Source organism: Bubalus kerabau, chromosome 4 (assembly GCF_029407905.1).
Source record: "Bubalus kerabau isolate K-KA32 ecotype Philippines breed swamp buffalo chromosome 4, PCC_UOA_SB_1v2, whole genome shotgun sequence".
Taxonomy (NCBI): Eukaryota; Metazoa; Chordata; class Mammalia; order Artiodactyla; family Bovidae; genus Bubalus; species Bubalus kerabau.
The window spans coordinates 52,459,996-52,484,714 of record NC_073627.1 but is presented as its reverse complement, the minus strand read 5'-3'; the positions used below and the strand labels follow the sequence as shown (position 1 = coordinate 52,484,714).

The 24,719-nt window shown below is 38.6% G+C and overlaps 1 protein-coding gene across 1 annotated transcript in view; it reads right to left on the bottom strand.

Moving 5' to 3' along the window:
- BCAS3 (BCAS3 microtubule associated cell migration factor) overlaps positions 1-24,719 on the bottom strand; it is a 589,753-nt gene that overhangs the window by 304,090 nt on the left and 260,944 nt on the right. Inside the window, exons 20-22 of the mRNA XM_055579668.1 lie at positions 21,396-21,520; positions 19,034-19,199; positions 16,113-16,213 (exon numbers count right to left, since the gene is read on the bottom strand). Of these exons, the coding sequence (XP_055435643.1) occupies positions 16,113-16,213; positions 19,034-19,199; positions 21,396-21,520 (392 nt within the window). The remainder of the gene's footprint in view (positions 1-16,112; positions 16,214-19,033; positions 19,200-21,395; positions 21,521-24,719) is intronic.

Sequence of the window (24,719 nt, the reverse complement as noted above, 5' to 3'; positions counted from 1 at the left end):
CATTAAATAGGTAAAAAGATACAACAGTGGGTGGCTTTCTCATAATACTTTATCTACCATACATTAAAAAGCAACAACAGCAAAAAAGATTTCTGTACTTCCTTTGTGGTACAGTGATTAAGAATCCACCTGCCAATGCAGGGGACATGGGTTCCCTAGTCAGGGAACTAGATTCCACATGCTGGGGGGCAACTAAGCCCATGCACCACAACTACTGAGCCCACATGCCACAATTACTGAAGCCCTCACGCTTTAGAACCCATGCTCTGCAACAAGAGAAGCCACCACAGTGAGAAGCCCGGGCACCGCAACTCGAGTAGCTCCCGCTCGCTACAATGAGAGCGAGTCCACAGCAGCACTGAAACCCAGTGTAGCCATAAATAAATAAAATTTTAAGATAACATCAGAAACAAGAGTGGCAGAATGTTGTTAATTCTTCAAGCTGGGTAATATGTAGATTCATTATACTAGTCACTGTACTTCTGTGTGTGTTTGAACATTTCCATAATAAAAAACTCTTAAGACTATTTCATGAATGGAAAAAACAGCAAATATTTTTTGACCTGCAGATGGACAAAGAGTCACCTTGATTCTTTCATGGCAAGACTAGGAAATGTGTGACGTATTCAGGACTACATTGTTTTCTCACAGCATCATATACGTGAGAATCGCCCATACTGACTTTAGTTTACTGTAGAACATTTAATTTCTGTGCCGTGTAACAAACTGTATAGTTCATCCTTCCATTTTCCCTTCTTTCATCCTTTTTCTTCCTTCCTTTATTCCCTCCCTTCTCTTTCTTCCTCTCTCTCTCATTCCTTTTCTAAGAAATTCACCTGCCATAGGAACACAGACAGGTTCATTATAAACTTCAAAAAAATACAGAGTAAAAAACAAAAGGCTCACCAGAATAGTGAACAATGATTTCAATGATAATCTCAGAAAATCAAATGTCCTTCTGGCATGTCAGAAATTGGGTTTCAGAGTCTTAAGGCAACTAACTATCAGAAAGAACTTCCAGAGGAAAGCCTTTCAGAATGCAGTGGACACCAAGAAATATCCCAATTCCCATAATTTACTAAGGGATTGAAGATGCTTGAAACAAACAGGTCTAAGAGAAATTTTCAATTTGCTTCAACAAATTAGAATTACTAAGTAAAGTTGCTTTTTATAGCCTTGAAAATACTCACATTAAAACCTTACTTGTCAGGATGACCACTTAACAGAAGAGAAAGGATTTACCACAAATGTTTTCTCTCCACTGTCATTGTTTAAAATTGATTTATGTATTTTCACTTTTGGCTGCACTGAATCTTCATTGCTGCACATGGACTTCTCATTAAAGTGGCTTCTCTTGTGCAGAGCACAGACGCTGGGGTGCACAGGCTCAGTAGCTGTGGCTCGTGGACTTAGTCGCCCCACAGTACACGGAATCTTTCAGGTCCAGGAATCGAACCTGTGTCCCCTGCAATGGCAGGTGGATTCTTAACCACTGGACCACCAGAAAAGTTCCTGTTGTTTGTTAACAATAAAGCTATGCCACCTGGCAGTATCTCAGTCATAAAGCCGTTGGAATACAGAGAGGCAAGAAAGACCTCAAAGGAGAACAAAAATACTATTTCTGTAAATGCCACCCACAACGCTAATCTATAGTTATTTTTTATTCTATCTAAGGTAATGTGTCAAGCTTTTTGGATGAATTCGCTCATTTAATCTAAAAACAATTTTATAAGGTGAACATGAAGTCACTCAGTCGTGTCCGACTCTTTGCAACCCCATGGACTGTAGCCTACCAGGCTCCTCTGTCCATGGGATTTTCCAGGCAAGAGTGCTGGAGTGGATTGCCATTTCCTTCTCCAAGGGATCTTCCCAACCCATGGATCAAACCCGGGTCTCCCACATCGTAGACAGACACTTTACCGTCTGAGCCACCAGGGAAGTCCATGTTAATGGTAGGTAAACTAAAGCCCAGATGTTGGGCTAAGTTATTTGCCCAACGTCATCCAGCTAGCAAACAGCAGGAATGCAATTTAGAACTGCAAACTCCAAAGACCATGTTCTTAACCTGAAGTATGAACTGCTTCCATTCATGATGTCTTTTTTATTATTATTATTTATTTATTTGGCTACGTTGGGTCTTAGTTACAGCACATAGGATCTTCACTGTAGCATACCAATTCTTTCGCTGCAGCACATGAACTCTAATTGCAGCATGTGAGCTGAGCTGCTGTGGGATCTTAGCTCCCAACCAGGGATCGAACCTGTGTCCCCGGCATCACGAGGCTGATTCTTAACCACTGGACCACAAAGGAAGTCTCCAATTAATGATGTCTTTACCTGTAAGTATTTTAAACTAAAATTTTCATGTAAAACATCTTGAGGGTTGTTTATCCCCAAATATGAACTGTATCATTGATTTAGTCTCCATGATTTCTTTATTCCATATCTTAATAATTTTCTCATCTTAATAAATATCTATGCATCTTGATCAGAGGTACCATACAAAGCTATCAAACAATGGGGAAAAAATGACTTTGACCAGAAGTCTCAACATAAGCAAGTTACAGACATTTAAGGAAGGCTTCCATGCAGTAAGAGAAAAGAAAGTACTTCGGGCCACACTTTACATTCTCTATAATACCCCTGAGGAATTCGAAGATTTCATTTTAGAAAATATTGGTTTGGTTTCATACTTAAAGGTATAGATGGCATAACCATAGAAGGACCACTGGCACCTAGAAAACATCCTTGGAAGGCAACAGAATGCCTAACCCCCAAATATTCCTTATAATCTCAGCTCTGACCCAAACTTGACATCACATAAGGGAAGCTGTGAGGCCTCTTCATGTGGTTATAAAATACAAAGAAAGCACAGTAGAAAAGGCAAGAAACTAACAGCATAAAGGCAATAAAGGCAGTTCAGTGTTTCTCGTCTCTCCACCAACTTCCACAGAATCACATGGCAGAAAGCTTCCTGTCATATGACAACAATAAGGAGAACAGATTCAAACTGGAAAGGGACAATCAAGGGCATTCACCCACCACCCTGTGCCTTGGTCACTCAGTTGGTTACCTTCAGTAAGAAAGATCGTGAGAAAAAAATTTGTTTCTAAAAAGAAGTTGAGTGATGATCACGGTTTTTACATCATCAAAGCAAAAGTAAAGCTTTTGACTTAAATAATATGAGAATGCAAAGGGCAAGATAGACAAACAGAGGTACAGCTGAGAACTGAGCAGAAAGGCTTAGTTTCTCTTGTATTTTCTATTCTTCTGGACTAAGAACTAAAAGTTACCATGCAGTCATAAAAGCCTGGCACATAGAGCACAGCAGCAATTATTATTTTTTTATTACTTAAAGGGCAGTGGCCAAGAGCAGCTCTTCTGTTAACAGCAAAGTGGTGCAGGTAAACACATAAGCAATGCCACCATGAAGTAGACATTTTTGTTTTAACAAAATCTATATTTATATGATTATATTTCCTATGGTTGAGAGCGGCTATAATTAATGGATTTCCCTCCTTCTCCTAATGCAGCCATTTGTCAATTCAAATACAGAATGTCCAATCAATTTTGATGTATTTAGTAAGCAATTTGTCAAATGGTGCTATAATCCAGTTAATATATTAATTCTTGGCATGGAGAGAGCTCTGCCATCTACATGGTTTTCCATAGCTGGTGTGGAGTGAAAAATCTGTGCTGGAACTCAACGGTCACTCTCTAGAGGTGACACTGTGTCTGGGCATCAGGAAGCACGGCACAGTTCATCACTTAATAGGGAAGCTGCTTCACTCAACTAGACACCCGGGGTCGACTGGACAGTGTAGCTGCCAGTTCACTGTACTAAACTGGGTGTCTTTGAGTGCCTGTGTGTCTCATATATTTAAAAAACTGATCAAGCCAACATACGTGACACTAAATGCAAAGTAAGCTTCTGAGAGAGGAACAAGGCTTTATTTATGAAATGTATGCATCTTAAACTTAAAAAATACTTTTATAATGTTTCTTCATATGAACTGGTAAAGAAGTGACTCTCAATCTTTTATTTTTCCTATCCCAATATCCTTCAGGTAAACGACTGATTCCTATTAGTATTTAACAAGACACTGTACTAAGGCCACACAGGAACCAGTGGTCAAGATTCTTAGAAGGCCACCTTCAGTACACACAGTGTGATGCTCTGAACATGACAGTTTTCTTACTTCATTATTGGATAAGATATAAATATATATTTCATCCAATAGTCACTATGTTATCTCCATCTTTTTCCTACATCTGTCTATGTACTGGGGGCTGGAGAAAGAGAAGCAGAGATTTCAAGTAGGTGGCCCAAATTTATATGATAGAATGAATCTGGGTTAGACAGGTGAAGGAAGGATCAAATTCTTTCTCCAACTTTTTAGTGGGATATTCAATCCCTACCAGTTTGGGCAGAGCAGGGAATAGAAGAGGGATTTTCAATGTATCACCGATAACTTCCATGGGCATGTTTGGCAAATACTTTCCAAAAATGATGAATCTATCCATTCACTGTATCCAAATCTTTCCATATTTCTCTATCAGGAAATACACTAGCGGAGATGAAGGCAAATCCTTTCTAGAACACAAAACTGAAAAACAAGGCAAAAAAATTTCATGTTGTTGTATGACAGAAACCAGCACAACATGTAAAGCAATTATCATCCAATTAAAACTAAACTTTTTAAAAAAGAGAAGAAAGAAAGAAAAGAGGAAAGGCTATTGCATTCACATCCCAGACATTAGGCTCCCCTCAGCCCATTTATGAACCATGAGCGAGCACACTGGCAGAGCAGTTCGACACAAGGCTGCGTATTTAAAACCTGCCATGTACACCAGTCCTCCAGACGACCAGACGTCCCATTGTTCCATGTGTCTGCTGAGAAAGGTGCCCTATGTGTCAGAAAAGCACACTGAATCTTTTTCAATGACCCAGGGGGCAGAGGTCGCTTATTATAAATGGATAATGAGACCTAATGCAGTGCTCCGAGTATGGACAATGAAAGGGTCTATCCATAGCCCCTGGTGGATTGGTCATTCAGGCTTTGATTTCCTCTGCACACTTAATGGAGTCAAACAATTGACAGAAATTCTATAGAGAAGGCTGAAACTGGGAGAAACAACTGTATCCTAACCCTGATAGACAGATACAAATAGTGACCCTGAAATGGCGCCAGAACTCCCATCACCACTAATGCAGCACACTGCTGTAGCATTCCCCCTAAATTCCCATTTAGTCATTTGTTAGCAATTTACCTTCCTGATGGAAGTGATGGCGCATCAAACTACAAGCTCCCACCAATATCAACCCACTACATTACTGCAGGTGAGCAGACACAGACCATTCTCTTTTGGCCCCTTATTTTTGGAGAGAAGGGCAAACAGATCCCCCCACACCCTCCATCTTGTATCCCCACTACCCAATTAACAAAACGCACATTCAGAGGTATCAGTATCTGAAGAGAAGAACCTTAAACTCTGGCAAAGTGAAAGTGTTAGTCGCTCAGTCATGTCCAACTCTTGGCAACTGCATGGACTATAGCCTGCCAGGCTCCTCTGTTCATGGAATGCTCCTGGCAAGAATACTGCAGTGGGTAGCCATTCCCTTCTCCAGGAGATCTTCCCAACCCAGGGATTGAACCTGGGTTTCCTGCATTGCAGGCAGATTCTTTACCATCTGAGACACTAAACTCTGGTGGGACAGAGTAAATGACATCAGAAGCAGTGGTACTCCTGGACTAGAGGCTTTATGATCAATAGATTACTTTTCTTTAATCTATCAGAAGCAATGTTCTACCCCAGCCAAATCTGCCAATTCAATGGCAATGAATATTAACAGCATAAATGGAAACAAATATACTCAACTGTACCTGGGGAAAAAAAGCAAGTCATAAAACCACTTAAAGGAACAGTAAGTTGTAATAACACTCATAATTTTGTAAAATGAAAAAAGACATCTAAAAGAACAAAACAACCCTCTGTAATAACTGTTCTTTTGTTTCATTTCAATTTTAAAAAACAATTATAACAGGATGGTGGTGTGACATAAGAACTTTTTCCCTCTCATATGATGAACACTAAAGCAAATGACAGAAATAATAAGATTTAATTAAAAATGAAGTCTAGGTCATTATGTTGTAATAGAAAGGACTTTTGATGCTAGAACCTCTCAACAATAAATAATGACAGAGAAACCCAACCAACTATTCCACAGGTATGAAGATCTATGTAAAGTTATAGGTATCAATAAAAAGCATGTATCCCATGAACACAAGGGGAAAGAAAGTAAACTGAACGTTTTGATAAACTATATATTTTCACTGAGGAAGAAAATGTATTGAATTTCATAATGTTCCTCAAGTTATACAGCATATATATGGCTAAATTCAAGGTCAATATTTCTCAAACAGATAATATGTCTCATGGAGAAAAACACCATTTCACTAAAATCATTTCTCTAAGGAAGGACATATGTCAGTTGATAAAATTAAGTATAAATAAGAGAATCCACCAAATATAATTCAATATGAAGTGGTGTTTTAAGTACTGCAGATATTCAGACCTAGATAGAGCAGTATGACACACCCAATGACCCAACAATGGACTATAAATACTCTATAAATAAGTCCTACATTACAAGTTTCCTCTACAGGAGAAAAACATTTCTTTCTTTCCCCTTCCACCCTACCAACTCTTGGGCAAATATTTATTATGGACAATGCAAGGAAATATTGTTGAGTACCTCTACCATACTTGGTACATACCACAACAGCGATGCAATCCAGGATGTTAGGTTAAATCTAACGTGGCACTCTAAAGAGAGCGGCTCTGAAAATTACTGCATGTTTAATTGCTTTTCCAGGGCACTGATGATGACCATGGTAGAGGAGACCAGTACTTTTTTCATCCTTTTTGTACCAGTATCTTCAAAATAGATCACCATTGTATTGTAAAACCAATAAAACGAGATAGTAAAATACTCTAAAAATGTCTTCACTCTAAACCTAAAAGTGTGATTTTATTACAAGGAAAAACATTTCCCATTTTTACTCTCACAGTTGTAGCTGGTAGGCCAGCAGGACAAAATTTAGGTCAGAATCAAGATCTCTAGAATCTAACCGTAAATATGCTGCCTACTTGCGTTTTTCATAATTCTAAAGTTGCTCAGTCGTGTCCGACTCTTTACAACCCCATCGACTGCAGCCCACCAGGCTCCTCTCTCCATGGCCTTCTCCAGGCAATAATATTGAAGTGGGTTGCCATTCCTTTCTTCAGGGGATCTTTCCAACCCCGGGATCAAACCTGGCACTCCTGCACTGCAGGCAGATTCTTTACCATCTGAGCCACCAGGAAAGTCCTTCAAGCCCTTATCAGTTCTAGGTAAAAGACAAATGTCAATACTAGCTTTAGGTATTATCTACTTCATTATACATAAAGACTTAAACAAAAGTGCTAGTGAAGTCCAAGTGATCAGTAAAACAACATTTTTAAAAAGTCAATATATCAATAGACAGTCCAGCTATTCAAAAGTAACATTTCAGGTGGATTTTTTGATTGATTTACATTGAGTTTTTAAATGTTATGCTGTCTATACCATAATGAAACCTCATCTCTTCCCTCTAAATTCTCTCTAGGATAAAATTATTTCAGAGAAAGTTTACATCAGTGAATGATTATAATCCAAAAAATCTCAGAAAGGAGCTCAAGTCTATAAATACACATATGTAGTATATATAGATGGAGTTTCTGAGTTATCTCCAAGAATCTACTGAATATTACCACCACGCTATATTACTTTGCCAACAAAGGTCCTTATAGTCAAAGCTATGGTTTTTCCAGTAGTTATGTATGGATGTGAGAGTTGGACCATAAAGAAGTCTGAGTGCCAAAGAATTGATGCTTTTAAACTGTGGTGTTGGAGAAGACTCTTGAGAGTCCCTTGGACTGCAAGGAGATCAAACCAGTCCATCCTAAAGGAAATCAGTCCTGAATATTCATTGGAAGGACTGATGCTAAGGCTGAAGCTCCAATACTTTGGCCAGCTGATACAAAGAGCCAACTCACTGGAAAAGACCTTGATGCTGGGAAAGTCTGAAGGCAGGAGAAGAGGACGAGATAGTTGGATGTCATCACTAACTCAATGGACGTGAGTTTGAGCAAGCTCTCAGAGATAGTGAAGGACAGGGAAGCCTGGCATGCTGCAGTCCATGGGGTCTCAAAGAGTCAGACGTCACTGAGTGACTGAACAACAACAAATATACTACATACACCAAAACAGAGGCAACGCTGTAATCAGCAATTTTTTCTCCTATTCAGGGCAATATATTTCTCTTAATGTTTCAGTGAATGATATAACCTTTTGTTCAAGCCAGTCATCCATTTCTCTCTTCTTTTCTTCAGTAACCTCATATAGTCCCAAATCCTACAGATGCAACTTGTTCAATTTCTCCAAAATTCAGCCACTTCTCTCCATCCCCACTAAGAATTAACTTCTTCCTTCTTTAATCAGCCCTAAGCAAAAGGCTATTTTTTGAACCATCCATAACAAAGCTTAAAAATAAACAAAGAAAGAACAAAAATTTATTCCAAGTAACTTGAGAAGGCAAAAGGAGAAGAGGGCGGCTGAGGATGAGATGGTTGGATGGCATCACCAATTCAATGGACATGAACTTGGGCAAACTCCAGGAGATGGTGAGGGACAGAGAGGCCTGGTGTGCTGCAGTCCATGGGGCTGCAAAGAGTCAGACACAACTTACTGACTGAACACCACCAACAACAGCTTGAGTACCTCTTAGGAATAGAGAATAATCCACTAGTCAGTAATGTGAAACTAAAACTGCCCAGCATCCTATCAAAAATCATTAGGTACACAAAGAAGCAGGAAGGCACACCAAGAAGAAAAAAATCAGTCAATAGAAAAACTCCCCAGCAATACCAGGGTGAAAAGAGTTAGCACACAAGGATTCTAAAGCAACTATTACAAAATAAATGTTCTATATGTTCAAACGTGTACATGACGAAGAAAGAAATGAAAGATATAAAAGAACATCCAGATGGCACTGGATGAAAAATATGGTATCTGAAATGACAAATGTGTTGAATAAAACAGCACATTAGACAGAGCAGAAGAGATGATAATATATATATATATATATATATATATATATATATATAAAATACAGAGAAATACAAACTATACAAAATCAAACAGAGTGAGGGAAAGAGATTTTTTTTTAACTATTAAACCTTTTATTTTTTAACTTTACAATATTGTATTGGTTTTGCCATGTATCAAAATGAATCCGCCACAGGTACACATGTGTTCCCCATCCTGAACCCTCCTCCCTCCTCCCTCCCCATACCATCCCTCAGCGTTGTCCCAGTGCACCAGCCCCAAGCATCCAGTATCGTGCATCGAACCTGGACTGGCGACTCGTTTCATATATGATATTATACATATTTCAATGCCATTCTCCCAAATCATCCCACCCTCTCCCTGAAAGAGAATTTTTTAACTGAGCAAATATCAAGTGGTGAACATACATATAACTGCAGTCAGAAAAAGAGCAAAGAGGAATGAGAGAAAAAAATGTGAAGATATAACTGCATTAAAATTTTCAAATCTGATGAAAACTAAAATCCCACAAATCAAAGAATCTCCAAGGAGAAGAACACCATGCCACAATTTTATGATTTAATTACTTTTCCACTCTGATCTTTACTATTTCCTTTCTTGTGCTGTAATTCGCTCTACTTCTGCTAGTTTCCAAATATGAAAGTGGACGCCACTGATTTCATTTTATAACATGTGCATTTAGTCCGATCAATTTCACCCTGAGTACCATTTTAGTGCCATCCCACAAACTTTTCCTTTTTTCTCCAAAGTTTTTATTTTTAAATAACTATAGATTCCTATCAAGTTGCTAAAATAGTACAACGAAGGTTTGCACACACTTCACCTAGTTTCAAAACCAGGAAAGTATCATTGGTACAACCCAGCGACCTTATTCAGATTTCACTAGTTTTACACATACAATTTTACATACACTCATTTTGTGGTGCGAGTGTGAGGGGGTGTTTATATGTAATTCTATTCCATTTTATCACACACGTTTATCTGTATAATCTCTGCTTCAACCAAGATACAGAACTGTTCCATAAAAGATCTACTGAATTCTTTATGGTCATATTCAACCCTCCCTCATACTCTGTCTCTCTACAGGATGCCCTTGAGAATCATCCAACTTGTGGCACGTATTTATACTTCAACCTACTATTCTTTTCTCCCTGAATCTAGTCTCAGATAGGGGTGTGTTCTGTTTTTATTTTCATTCAGCTAAAAATATCCTAATTTCCCCTTTGATTTCTCCTATGAACCATGTATCATGTAGAAGTGTACTGTTTACTTTCCATATATTTGTAGATTTTTCCAGAGATCTGTTAATCGTTTCTAATTTAATTCCATTGTGGTCGCAGAATATACATACTTTGTATAACCTGAAAGCTTTGAAATTTATTGAGACTTGTTTTATGGCCCGGAAGAAGGTCTGTATTTGTCAATGTTCCTTGTGCACGTGAAAAGAATGCACACGCTACTGTTGTTGGGTGGAGTGCTCCACTTTGTCTGATAGTAATGTAGCAAGTGAGAGTTTAAAGTGGGTTTTCCCAGACTAGTGGTTGCCAAGGGGGTGGGGATTGAGGCAGGAATGGAGTTAGCGGATATAAGCTTTTATATATAAATGCATAAACACCAAGGTCTTACTCAAGAGCACCGAGAACTATACTGAGTATCTGATGATAAATCATAATGAAAAAGAATATTTTAAAAAGGAATGTATATGTATGTATCAATATAACCAAATCCCTCTGCAATAAAACAGAAATTAACACAACATTATAAAGCAACAGCTGTTGCGGTTCTTCAGTTGCTGAGTCATATCTGACTCTGCAACCCCATGACCTGCAGCAAACACATGTCAATAAAAATCAACTATATATCAATATAAAAAAATATTGATTAAAAAAATGAGTTTCTCCTAAGCAGCATATTTAATTTTTGACCCAACTTGACAATCTCTGACTTGTCCAGTATTTAGGCCATTTATAACTAACATGAGTACTGATGATGCTTAGGGTTACATCAACTTGCTTATTCTTAACATTTTACTTCCTTTTTCAGCACTTAGGTTTGTTTTTCATTTCATCATACATCTTTAACAACACAATTTGCCTCCAAATAATGTTGGAGTCACATATACAATAAAAACCTTACCGTAGTGTAGCTCCATTACAATAAAACCTTACCGTAGTGTGGCTCCATTTCCCAGTCTCCTGGGCTTTACACTACTGTTGTCACACACACACATGTGTTTTAAAGACCACAGTACATTCACACTATTTTTATGTTAACATTCAATTATATTTGAAAGACAGTTAAATAATTAACAAAAACCCCATATATAGGCCTTAACCATTTTCACTGTGTATCAAAGCTATACTTCCCTTGCATGATCCTTTGTTACCATTTAACAAAGAAAACTCAGTAAACCTAGGGAGGAACTTCTCACATACCCACGGATTATCTTAGAAGTTCAAAGCCTGACCTATCCCCAACAAAGCTAGTTAATGTCAGCAACTTAAAAACACTGCTGCTGCCAAATCACCTGAAAGAAAAGGAGGAAACATTATTTTTTGCCCAAATAAAACTTCCCCAGTTTAACTCCGTAAGCCCTGTTTTTAATTTACAATTTGGGAAGCTCGGAAACAGACTAAAGAAAAAGTATTATCTATTTTGGGATCACATTCAAAGCTGGTTGATATCTGTTAGTCTCGTTTTTGTTTTTGGCAAAGGAATACACTGAAATAAAATGCCTATTTTAGAAAAAGTAACTATACTTATGTATTTTTTCTGAAGGAAAAAAAAATACTGTTACCACAAAAATCACTAATCATCACTACTGTAATCTTTTATAAACGATTCCTAAGATTTCTTATGACCCAAGCAGAACTTTTTTTTTTTAATATTAGATTCTTAACTTTTACCCTCACTGAGCTAGATAGCAAGATGAGACTACCATCTGCATATCTTCTTTACACACATAAACTAATCAATCTACTCAAACCATAGGACTTTTTTGGCTTATTCTAAACAGCAATTTCTTATGGCTCACCCTAATAACAAAGAAGTAAATTCCACCTCCAAAGTGACCTTGTAAGGGGCAGGTTCATATGAGTCAATTTATACACCAAAATTGCTCAATTTTGAATCATTCCATTCAATTAGTATGGGTAGTAAATGTGACTAGAGTTAAGAATACAAAATTTGGAGTTTTCACTTACTTGACTATATTTAGGTAAGAAGTCTTTAATGTTCAGGCACGTTTCCCTTTCCCTGCCCATCAGTGACCCTTAGGCCACATATGCAGAACTTCTGTTTATCAACTAGTGGTGTACTTGTTATGATTACAGGGCTGGAAGGGGAGGTGGGGATTTCTTGCTAAACATCCTGCTCTCCTAGTCTCTTCTCCCTGTGACAAAGTGTCTTTTGCATTTCCATTTACATCATTCTTTGTCCAGTATTATTACTACTTCCGGAGTTTGTACAAGTCTACTTCACTTGATACAAAGATTCAGACACAACCAATGAAAATGCTGGTGACACTAGAGAAGTTTGCATTACAGTTTTACTCCAAATGATTATATTTGAAGATACTTTCAGTACTGTATTATCAGTAGTCTGCAGATTTTCAACATGGTTAAGTAAAACAAAAACTTCCTGCCGCCAGGTACAATATCATCTTTTCAAATGGTTTCAGTAAGGGAAATGGAGAGAAGGCAAGAAGGTAATAAGAAAGTCTTCTTCAGGAGGTTCTAACCTGCATAAAGATGGGCTCAACAGATGGGCAGGTAAAGGTATTCTCTCTAAACCAGCTCCAGCATTGCTTTAACCAATTATATTTCAGCTTTTACTCCTCTGAGGCAGATGTCCATGTCTTGAATGTTTAATTTCTTCAGTCATGAAATATACTAGTTTGTCCAGGACTCTAAATCAAACAGCCTTTTTCTTCTTTAAAAAAATAATATTTATTTGGCTGCACTGTGGCAGGTGGGATCTTCATTGTGTCATTCTAGATCTTTCATTGTGGCACACAGACTACGGTTGTGAAGTGTAGGCTCAGTAGTGGTGGTACTGTGGGCTTAGTTGCTCTGCAGCATGTGGGATCTTACTTCCCCAACCAGGGATCAAACCTATGTTCCCTGAATTGCAAGGCAGATTCTTAAACCCTGGACCACCAGGGATGTCCAATAGTCTTTCTTTATGTAAGAAAACGTGACTTCAAAATTCAGGCTAAATCTGTGTCTCTGCTGTCAATGTAAAGAAGTGATATAATAATTATTACAGACTTACCTATCTCTGAGGTGTTTTACAAATTAAGTTATATCTATAGTAACATTTCACTAGATAAGAGGAAACATAACAATTATGTAACCTAGATATAGGACACGCATATTAAGTCTGTCACTTAGACAACAGATCTGACAACAAGGTCAAGATCAAAGATTCAGAATAGGTATTCCATTGTTAAGTCCTGGAAGTCTATTAATTGAAAATATTTCTTATTTATTTCTGAAATAAGAAATAAAGGTTCAGAATGATGCTTAGCATCACTGCATTGACCACAGTAACATGTTTATAGAGCAAGTATTATTATTGATACTTTATACTTATCAAGTTAATGAGAGGTGGTCTGGAACTAGAAACTTGGCCTTTTCATCCTTATTCCTATGCTAGTCCATCTGGAATTCAAAACATCTAACATGACATGCATTATATTATATACTTTATTTAGAAATCAAACAATCATCAGTGACTATTTCAAATTGCCTAATTTTGTTCTAGTCCAACTGTGCAACATCTCACAGGTTTATTCTGTCTTCTCTGTAAAAGCCTTAACTGACGCCCTCCCATCTTGCTCCAGTATCACATAGCAGCCACACCTCTTCCCTACTCCTGAACCTCTTCTTACAACACTGCCAGTGTATTCTTTCTAAGGTAAAATTCCGATGGTGGTGTTGCAATGTCTGAAAACGACTGGCAGCTTGGGCTACAGTGGTGGTTCTTCCGTCGTGCACCTGGGGGGTTTGTAGTTCTAAGAATTGGACAAAGGTGTTTAGAGCTGTTAAAACAAAGTTAGCTTAACTCACTGGAACAAATAAAGTCAAGGAATAGAGATAGCTGCATTTTTTTTTTTTTTGATTTTGCCTGTATCTTTTTTCTACATGTTTGGAACTTGCTACTATTTGTCTACTATAAGAGACCTGTCAAAATTACTAAAGAGGACTTTCCTGGTGGTCCAATGGTAAAGAATCTGCCTGCCAATGCAGGGAACACGAGTTCAATCCCTAGTCTGGGAAGACCGCATATGCCACAGGGCAACTAAGCCCATGTGAAACAACTCCTAGGACACTAGCATGCCCTAGAGCCCGTTCTCTGCAACAAGAGAAGCCAGTGCAACGAGAAACCTGCACTCGGCTGTGAGCGAGTAGCCCCTGCTCATCTCAGCCAGGCGAAGCCCGCCTGCAGCCATGCAGACCCAGGGCAGCCAAAAGTAAATATATACAAAGTATATTTAAAAATAACTAAACAAAGAAAACCGGTATTAATGCTGAAAAAGTCAACTATACTTAATTCAACAATTAACTATTTTTACCTCTGTAGAGAGGTATGGGAAAATGTTCTTATAAACACTGACATTATATATCAATATATGTTTTTTCCAAGTCATATGATAGAGTTAAATATATGCTGAGATAACCTAGAACCTAAGAACTTTTATATACTCTGCTTCTTAAACCAGAGAACCAGAATCCCAGGGACGGCGGAGCCTGGTGGGCTGCCGTCTATGGGGTCGCACAGAGTCGGACACAACCGAAGCAACTTAGCAGCAGCAGCAGCAGCATCCCTCTGTAAACAATGTATCAACTTAAGCCAGTGCCTTCACAATTACATGTATAACCCTTCACTGATGACCTGTCTCACTTTCTTCTACGTTTTGATAAAACATCTGTCTCCTGAATTAGATACTGAATTCACTGAGGACAGAAGGAACATACTACTCTCATTTAAACCATGAGTTCCTGACACAGAGACGTCATTCAATAAATACATGCTGGAAGAATCAGTGAATTCAATCGTATAAGAGAAATGAAACCGCCAATTACTTGTTACAGTTATGGAGCTTCATAACTTTAGTGCAAAAGTCAGTACACTTGCTCTGTTTCCAGTATAACATATCACACATTATAAACATAAAATTGTTTTACAAATTTTTTACTTCATACTGTATAATACAACCCGGCAAGAAAATAAGTCTGATAGAATAAAACTCCATTAAAAACATGTCAGTGTTGATTTACAGAAAATTTCCTAAAAGCATACAATACTCAGAGCCATCTAGTTAAATTAAGGATTCAGTGAATTCTACAGAATTGCACTATAATTGTAAAGAATTTTTAGTTCTATGACCGTAAGCTGGATAATAAATATTCAATTATCTTTTCCAGTCTCACCTACAAAGAAGGCTATTTCTAGTTCAATGTATACTTTTTTCTCCTTAAGTAAAAACAGAACCCAGATCAAAAGTAAACAAAATCCTTATGGAGCTGCAATCACTACTTCAATGTTGCAAAAAAATCCTACAAAGCAAAAAGCCTGCTAATATAATTTCCACAGCAAAAAGTGTGTAACTTCTTTTTATGTCAGAAATAGATTCCAATTTTATGAAACTTTATTATATCCTAGAATCCTTATTTAAAAAAAAAACTTTTGGGGAATACCCACCAGATATTCTCTATCAATTTATATAAAAGTAAGGGTATATGTCATGACCAGGGAACATGAACAGGGAACCAGAGGCACAATTAATGTGTGCTAAAGCTCATGATGTATCATTAAAATATCTTCCTTGCCTCCATCAGATTGTTTATGGCCTCTGGCCTATGTACCACTGGTAATATGCATGGTTGCATTAAAAGTCAGCATTTTAATATGAAAGCTCAAAATAGTGTATGGAAGGAAAAAATCAAGAACTACTCACAGCCAGCAAGCAGGAACTGATAATACTGTACTGCATCTGCAGCGAGGAGCAGAGGGTGGTTCGCATTAAATGGTGGCTGCAATTCATTCCATTGAGGAGTTCTAAGGAAATAACAGAAGATTATTAATATTCAGGCTTAATAGATGGAATATAAATCATTATCACTGTCACCACTTATAGACACTGATATAAATTCACGCTATCGTTTTAATCATTAAAATGAACTTGTTAGAGTGCTGAAACCTGAAACACAAAGCCATCTGCTTAGGAAAAATAAAAAGGTGGCAGTGAGTCATACAAATTACATAGAGTCAATATTAGTTTAATAGCAGACGACCCTGCAACATAATAGACAAGACATTCAAAACACTGAACAGAGAGGAAGTGTGAAACTCAAATGTCACAACTAATTTTTACCTAATTTCTGACAATTGTTAGCGTTTCTGACGATTGTTAGCACGCTCTATTCTTAGAATATATTTACATTTAAAATAAAATAAAGCAGAAAACAATGGTTAAAAAAACACAGTTAATGGTTGACTTATTAAAGACCTGATTATCATGAGTTCCAAAATAAGCCACTTATTTCAATGATGGTGCACTAATTTTAATTAGATCTGCCCACTCCTAAATAGCTTGACACATAAGATATTGATCAGATCAATCCAGTGCAGTCAAGTAGTAGGAAAGAGTGCTGGAGCCGCCAAAAATCAATACAAGAATATTTTTAAATGTCAAAAAGAGTGAGATCATTTTCATATCCATTTTTGTCTGTTTCCTTCCATACATAGCTTCCCTGATGGCTCAGACAGTAAAGAATCTGCCTATAACGCAGGAAACACAGGTTCAATCCCTGGGTCGGGAAGATCCCCTGGAGCAGGCGATGGCAATCCACTCCAGTATTCTTGCTGAGAAATCCCATAGACAGAGAGGCTACAGTTCATGGGGTCTCTGAGCTGGACACAACTGAGCAACTAATACTTCCACACACATCAGGACCAATTTTCTCTGTCTCTCCTGTACCAGTATACACTATATTGAATGGGTTTTGTCCTATATCTTATTTCTCCCTCTTTACACTAGATTATACAAGTTCTAATGACTATGTACTTTCAAGGAGGACTCTGATTTTAATAAGCATTTTTACAGTCATGAGCCATTTTATCTTAGGGAATCACTTTATTTATTATTATTATTTTAATATTTATTTACTTGGCTAATATTCTCAGGAGCATAATTCTTGACAGCTAAACAGTGGCAATGTCCATCAACTGATGAATGGATAAACAAAGCATGGTATATCCATATAAATCACTTGGCCATAAAAAAAGGAATGAAGTTCTGCTACATGCTTAACATGGCTGGGCATTAAAAACACTGCACTAAGAGAAGGAAGTCAGACGCAATAGGTCACATTTTGTATGATTCCATTTACATGAATGTCCAGAGTAGGCAAATCCAAAGACACGAGGTAAACTGGTATTGCCTAGGGCTGAAGGGTTGAAGGAAAATGGTTGGAGGGGAGTGATTACTAACAGATATGGGGTTTCTTTGGAGGGTGATGAAAACTGCTTGTGGTGGTCCAGTAGTTAAGAATCCATCTTTCAATGCAGGGGATGTGGGTTCTATCCCTGGTTCAGGAATTAAACTCCAACATGCTACTGGGCAACCAAGCCCACGCACCACAAGAGAAGCCCTCATGCTGCAATGAAGACCTCACCACCCTCAAAAAATTGACTGTGGTGATGGGTGCAAAACCAGGTGAAAATTCACGTTAAGTGACTGAATTGTATTATATGCATTAAATATAAATTATATCTCAATTTAAAAAGGAATGAATTATCAAAAAAATGCAACAAGAGGCATTTGTTGTTCAGTCACTCAGTTGCATCCAACTCTTTGCGATCCCATGGACTGCAGCACGCCAGGCTACCCTGTCCTTCACTATCTCCCGGAGTTTGCTCAAACTCATGTCCATTGAGTCCGTGATGCCATCCAACCATCTCATCTTCAGTCACCACCTTCTTCTCTTGCTGTCCATCTTTCCCAGCAATCAGGGTCTTTTCCAATGAGTCAATTCTTTGCATCAGGTAGCCAAAGTAATGAAGCTTCAGCTTCAGCATTAGTCTTCCCAGTGAATATTCAGGGTTGATTTTCTTTATGATTGACTAGTTTGATCTCCTTGCAGTCCAAGGGACTCTCAAGAGTCTTTTCCAACACCACAGTTCAAAAGCATCAATTCTTTGGTGCTCAGCCTTCCTTATGATCCAACTCTCACACCCATATGTGACTACTGGAAAAATCATAGCTTTGACTAGACAATAAGAGGGATAAATCAAAATAATTTTGCTGGGAGAAAGAAGACAAAAAGAGTATTCGCTCTGATTCTATTTATATAAAATTCTAGAAATTAATAAACTGACCTACAGTGACAGAGAGCAGACCAGTGGTTGCCTAGGGCTCAGTGGGTGAAGTAGGAATGAAGGGGGGGCAAGAGGAAAGATTACAAAGAGGCATAAGAAAATATCTGAGGTGAGGATATATTCATAATGTGGGGCTTCAGAGATGGCATAGGGAAAAAAGAATCCGTTTGCAATGCAGAAGATATGGGAGACACGGGTTTGATCCCTGAGTCAGGAAGATCCCCTAGAGAAGGAAATGGCAACCCACTCCAGTATTCTTGCCTGGGAAATCCCATGGACAGAGAAGCCTCGAGGGGCTACCGTCGATGGGATCGCAAAGAGTCGGACAAAGAGTCGGACACGACTTAGCAACTAAACAACAATGTATTTATAATGTTAATCATGGTGATGTTTCACAGCTGTATACATATGTCAAACCTTACCAAATTGTACACTTTTAATATTTTATACCTCAACAAAGTTGAGTTTTTTTTAATAAAAAACAAAAAGAGATACTACCTAACCAGAGTCCAGCTGGCTCGAGGAGAGGTCATCATTTCCAGTGGGGTGTCATCACTGATCTTGGGGGCAGTGCTTAGTGGTCGTGGCTCCATCACGTGCTCCACTAAGGTCCCATAGCAGCTAATAATGTAGAGGGATTCAACTACAACTTGTTTGGACTGATCTACAAACAGAAAAACAGATGCTGGATATGTGATAATGGCATAAAAGAAGAGCTTCATTTTTACAGGTTACTGACCCTTCAATCTATTCCTGAGGCTGGCTGCAAAAATAAGGCGGCAGAAACTTTTTCACGTGGTGCCCGCTCCTTGTCTAAAGGTTATTCTTATAGTAGATGCTAATAAATATGAAGGGCTTCTTCAGTGACTCAGCAGGTAAAGAATATGTCTGCAATGCAAGAGACGCAGGAGATGCAGGTTCGATACCTGGGTCGGGAAGATCCCCTGGAGGTGGAAATGGCAACCCACTCCAGTATTCTTGCCAGGCAAATCCCACGGACAGAGAAGCCTGGTGGGCTACAGTCCATGGAGTCCCAAACAGTCGGATATGACTTTGCGACTGAGCACAACAATAATGAACGTGAAAAGGTCTTTGCTATCAAAATATTTTTAAATCTTTAAGCAATTTATTTCAAGAATGACACAAATATATTCAAAATGTTAGTATGCTGAAACAATATTATACAATCTTTTGCATTTGCCTACAGTGTAGTAATTTGTCCCACAACACGCAAAATGAATACCAGGTGAGAGAGGGAAGGACTGACAGAAAAGGAACCCTGGAAGGACTAAGATTTAGTTATATCAGAGGTACCAACTCAACTGCATGAGAGACTCCATGTGCCTAAATCAGCCTAACTTCTCACACACTCCCTCTCAGAAAAGTTTCTCCTTTAAATCTCTGGATTAAAACAAACAAACAAATGAAAAACAGGAGCAAATCCTCCTCCCCCAAAGCTTCTTCCCTCATTGCTCTCAGTGGGCTCACCGGCCCCCACAGTAAATGAAGGGCAGTCATGCTTTGAGGGCAGCTGCTGAATATGGATCTAATCAAATGACTTTGTAACAAGTACACATGTCCTCACTACCAAGACAGGGTTAGTCCTCTATCTTGGGTTTTACAGTAAACCTAGGAGCACATAAAATCCCTCATGAGTGCTGGGCGGGTCACCTTATCTCTTTGCCAAAGGACTCAATTACAGCTGATTGGAGAACATGGCTAATGACCAGTCAGTGGGACACAAAGGAGCAGCAAGTTAAAAGGGTAATTAGAACAGAAGGGAGAAGCATTTGAAATGGAGCTTCACAGAGGGTTTTAACTAGTAACAAAAAGTCATTTCGATAGCATCATTAAAGCAAAGGAGGTAACAAAAAAAATAAAGATGGGATAAGAAAATGGAAGGCTGGCCTACTCCACAGTATCCTCCCCCACTTAGGTAAAGAGCCTGCTGTGCCCAGGATCCTATTTCCAAGGAAAGGCCACTGAAAGGCGATAACGAGGGAAAGAGCTGATGTCTGACTGCCAGTATTAAGCGTCAAGGAGAGCCGTTTTGCCAAGAACAATACAGCCTGTGGAACTCATCAGAAGAGGGCTTCGCTAACAATTTAGTTTCTGACCTACTTCAACAGAATCACAATAATAAGAGGAAATTTTTAACGTTCAAAATGAAACACTTGGTCCAGGAAAGTAGGGACTCTTTTCTACATAAGAACAATAAGGGATCATATACAGTATTTCTGTAAGCTGATTCTGGTGGTCAAAGAAGGGATTTAAATAAACAACACTATATAAGTTCAAAGGGACACTGGTTACCATAAAAGATGATCCTTATTTCTGAGTGGGAGCCTGTTTTTATATCTTAATTTATAACATGGCAGAGCTGTTGTTGATTATTCTTAGAGATGTATCAGAAAACCTGGATTCAAACTGATAACCATTGCCTACTAACTAGCATTTTCAGCTAAATTATTTAAACTCACTAAACTCAAATTCTTCATCTCTAAAATAGGGATAACAGCATTTTTCCTCTCCACGCTTCATAGACAATGGCATGAAAATCGTTTGAGAAGAACGTAAAAGCTACATATAAGGATATGGGACTGACAACTTTGAGAGCACCTGTATATTGTCACCAGCAAAACAAAATAAAAACACTCAGTGGGCAATTTATTTCACATTTATAGTGAGAGAACAGCCTTTCCTGTTGATGAGACTTGAGTAGTTGAGGAAAGACAATGCTAACAGAGTGGGGGGAAAATTCTATTATTGGGCTGAAGCTTATTCAAAGAGAACTGCTATGAGTTTTCTTCAAGAAACACAAATTACATATGGTAAGTTTAACTTCAGTAAAAACACATACCTTTTTCTCTTTTCAGACCTGCATTATTTGCAAACCACGATCGGGATGTCCCAAACGTTGCTGCCACACAAAACTCTCCACCCATTGATTTGCTTGGTGAAATTTGTGGAGGTGGTTTAACTTTGCTTAAAAGATAAAATGATAGAAAAAAAATTACCAAGATGAAATCACAGTCCTCAAGATAATGACATATTTCCCTTAAAATTCTGCCCCATGTAGACATGCATTTTGACTTAAGTAGAACTGTGATCGGCAGCAAAACTAGTTCAAAGTTTCAGGGTATTATCAGAACAGAAACTTATAAGACCAAGAAGAATTGACTTCTTTCTGAAGAATGTGCTGCCAAAATCCAAGTCAACTTATTTGAAGTGGATAATATTTCCCTGGATATTTCAAAGTGGAACAATAAAACCAGCATAAACCTCTCATAATAATAGGATAGCTTATCATTTCATGTTAAATATAAAACGTGAGGCTGACAATACAGTTGAATGGAGACATCACGTATGAAAACACGAGATGATACAGAATGGAACCCTGACAATGCTCGCAGCCGCATGCGATCTATGGTTAGACAATATCTGGAGAGAAGATCTACCGATCTGATGCAATTAGATGCAATCACTGATCTTCCTATTTCGTACTTTTTCTTCGTGGATTTGTGAAAATGATAGGTCTATTTTTGTTCTGTTTCTTCTAATGTTTAAGAATACAATAAGTAACTTCTGCTACTTCACGTAACTACCATAAAAAAGTACAAGCTTCCCCCTTTGCTTTCCCCAAATCAGCTTCTAGTACAATCAACTTCTGATAACAACCTATTGTCTTCTTTCAATCCTGTATCTCTTCTCTATGTCAAAGTCGGCCCCCAGAGTTCCTTAGCAATTTCGCCAGGGACCTTATAAACTCTGCTAGACAGTCTCCAATGTCAAATGACATTATTTCTACTTTCCTTTGCTCATTATCCTTTATCTCTTTGTCTTTTAATGAAGGTTAGATGGAGAAAGATTGGGTTTTGAGGGTCAGGTAAAAACATGAATCTGAATCCCAGGTGCAAAAGCACCTGTGTGAATTCGTTTAAGTTACTTAACCTCTGAGACCTCACACAACCAATATATAAAATAGAAAGATCATAATGCCTACCTCGTAGGGTTATTTTAAGGATTACCATATTACATGTGTTCTCAAAGTGTGGACCCTGGCACTGAGAAGTTCTTAGACATGCAAATAATCTTCAAGCCATGCCCCACTCTGACAATCGGTTTTAACAAACCCTCCAGGAGATTCTGGCAACCGCTCAGGTTTAAGAACCACTGATTTTGTAACATGCAGAAAGCGCTCAGGGCAGTGCCTTCCCATATCTTAGTTCTTAATGCCAACTATCTCTTAATAGCACACAGTCTTCAACTAAGTTTTTAAAAGATCAGACTTCAGTTTGGTAATCTCAGTTTCCAGGTGTTATGACACCTGAAATAGTCTCTCACATATCTGATTTCCTGAGCCCTCTGTTTTGATGTCTTCCTGGTAGGGAAAGCAAAATGTCTGGATCAGAAGCCACTCTGCTTGGTGCTTTTGGTGTGTGCCTTTGACAAAATCCATACAATGCACCTTGTCATATATGACAAGGCCTCTTCTTTCCAACATTAACATTTTCTAAACACTCCAAGTTATTACCCATAAAAATCACATCCATGCCTAAAACACCGAAGACTTCCACTGACAGGGCATAAAATAATAGCTTCGTGTGTGTGTCAAGACTCTGTGATAAAATGAATGTTTCTACCAACAATGTCATATCTCTGCTGCATCTGCCACAGCTGCGATGTTGTTGTTCAGTCGCTCAGTCACGTCCAACTCTTTGTGATCCCATGGACTGCAGCACACCAGGCTTCTCTGTCCTTCACTATCTCCTGGAGTTTGCTCAAATTCATGTCCACTGAGTTGGTGATACTATATAACCACCTCATGGTCTGCCACCCTCTTCTCCTTTAGCCTTCAATCTTTCCCAGCATAGGATCTTTTCCAATGAGTTAGCTCTTCACATCAGGTGGCCAAAATACTGGAGCTTCAGCTTCAGCATCAGTCCTTCCAATGAGTACTCAGGGTTGATTTCCTTTAGGACTAACTGATCTGATCTCCCTGCAATCCAAGGGACTCTCAAGAGTCTCTTCCAGCACCACAATTTGAAAGCATCAATTCTTTGGTGCTCAGCCTTCTTTATGGTCTAACTCTCATATCCATACATGATTACTGGAAAAACCGTAACTTTAACTACATGGACCTTTGTCAGCAAAGTGATGCCTCTGCTTTTTAATACGCTGCCTAGGTTTGTCATAGCTTTTCCTCCAAGGAGCAAGTATGGCTGCAGTCACCACCTGCAGTGATTTTGGAGCCCCCAAAAATAGAATCTGTCACTGCTTCCACTTTTTTCCCATCTATTTGCCATGAATTGATGGGACTGAACGCTCTGATCTTAGTTTTTTGAAAGCTGAGTTTTAAGCCTAATTTTTCACTCTCCGCTTTGACCCTCACCAAGCAGCACCTGAGCTCCTCGGCGCTTTAGTTCCTCTTCACTTTCCGCCATCAGGTAGTATCATCTGCATATCAAAGGCTGGCGATCTTGATTCCAGTTTGTGATTTATCCAGCCTGGCATTTTGCATGACATACTTAACGTGCATGTAAGTTAAATAAGCAAGGTGACAGTATACAGCCTTGATGTAGTTTTCCAATTCTGAACCAGCCCACTGTTCCATGTCCAGTTCTAACTGTTGCTTCTTGACCTGCATACAGGCCTTTCAGGAGGCAGGTAAGGTGGTTTGGTATTCCCAACTCTTTAAGAATTTTCCCCAGTTTGTTGTGATCCACACACTCAAAGGCTTTCATGTAGTCAATGAAGAAGTAGATGTTTCCTGGAACTCTCTTGCTTTTTCTATGATCCAACGATGTTCACAATTTGATCTCTGGTTCCTCTGCCTTTCCTAAATCCCGCTTACACATCTGGAAGTTCTTGGTTCACATACTGTAGAAGCCTGGCTTGAAGGATTTTGAGCATTACCTTGCTAGCATGTGAAATGAGCACAGTTGTATGGTAGTTTGAACATTCTTTGGCACTGGCCTTCTTTGGGACTAGAATGAAAACTGACCTTCTTCCAGACCTGTGGCCACTGCTGAGTTTTCAAAATTTGCTGGTATGTTGAGTGCAGCACTTTAACAGCAACATCTTTTAGGATTTTAAATAGCTCAGCGGGAATTCCATCATCTCCACCAGCTTTGTTTATAGTAATGCTTCTTAAGGCCCACTTGACATTACACTCCAGAATGTG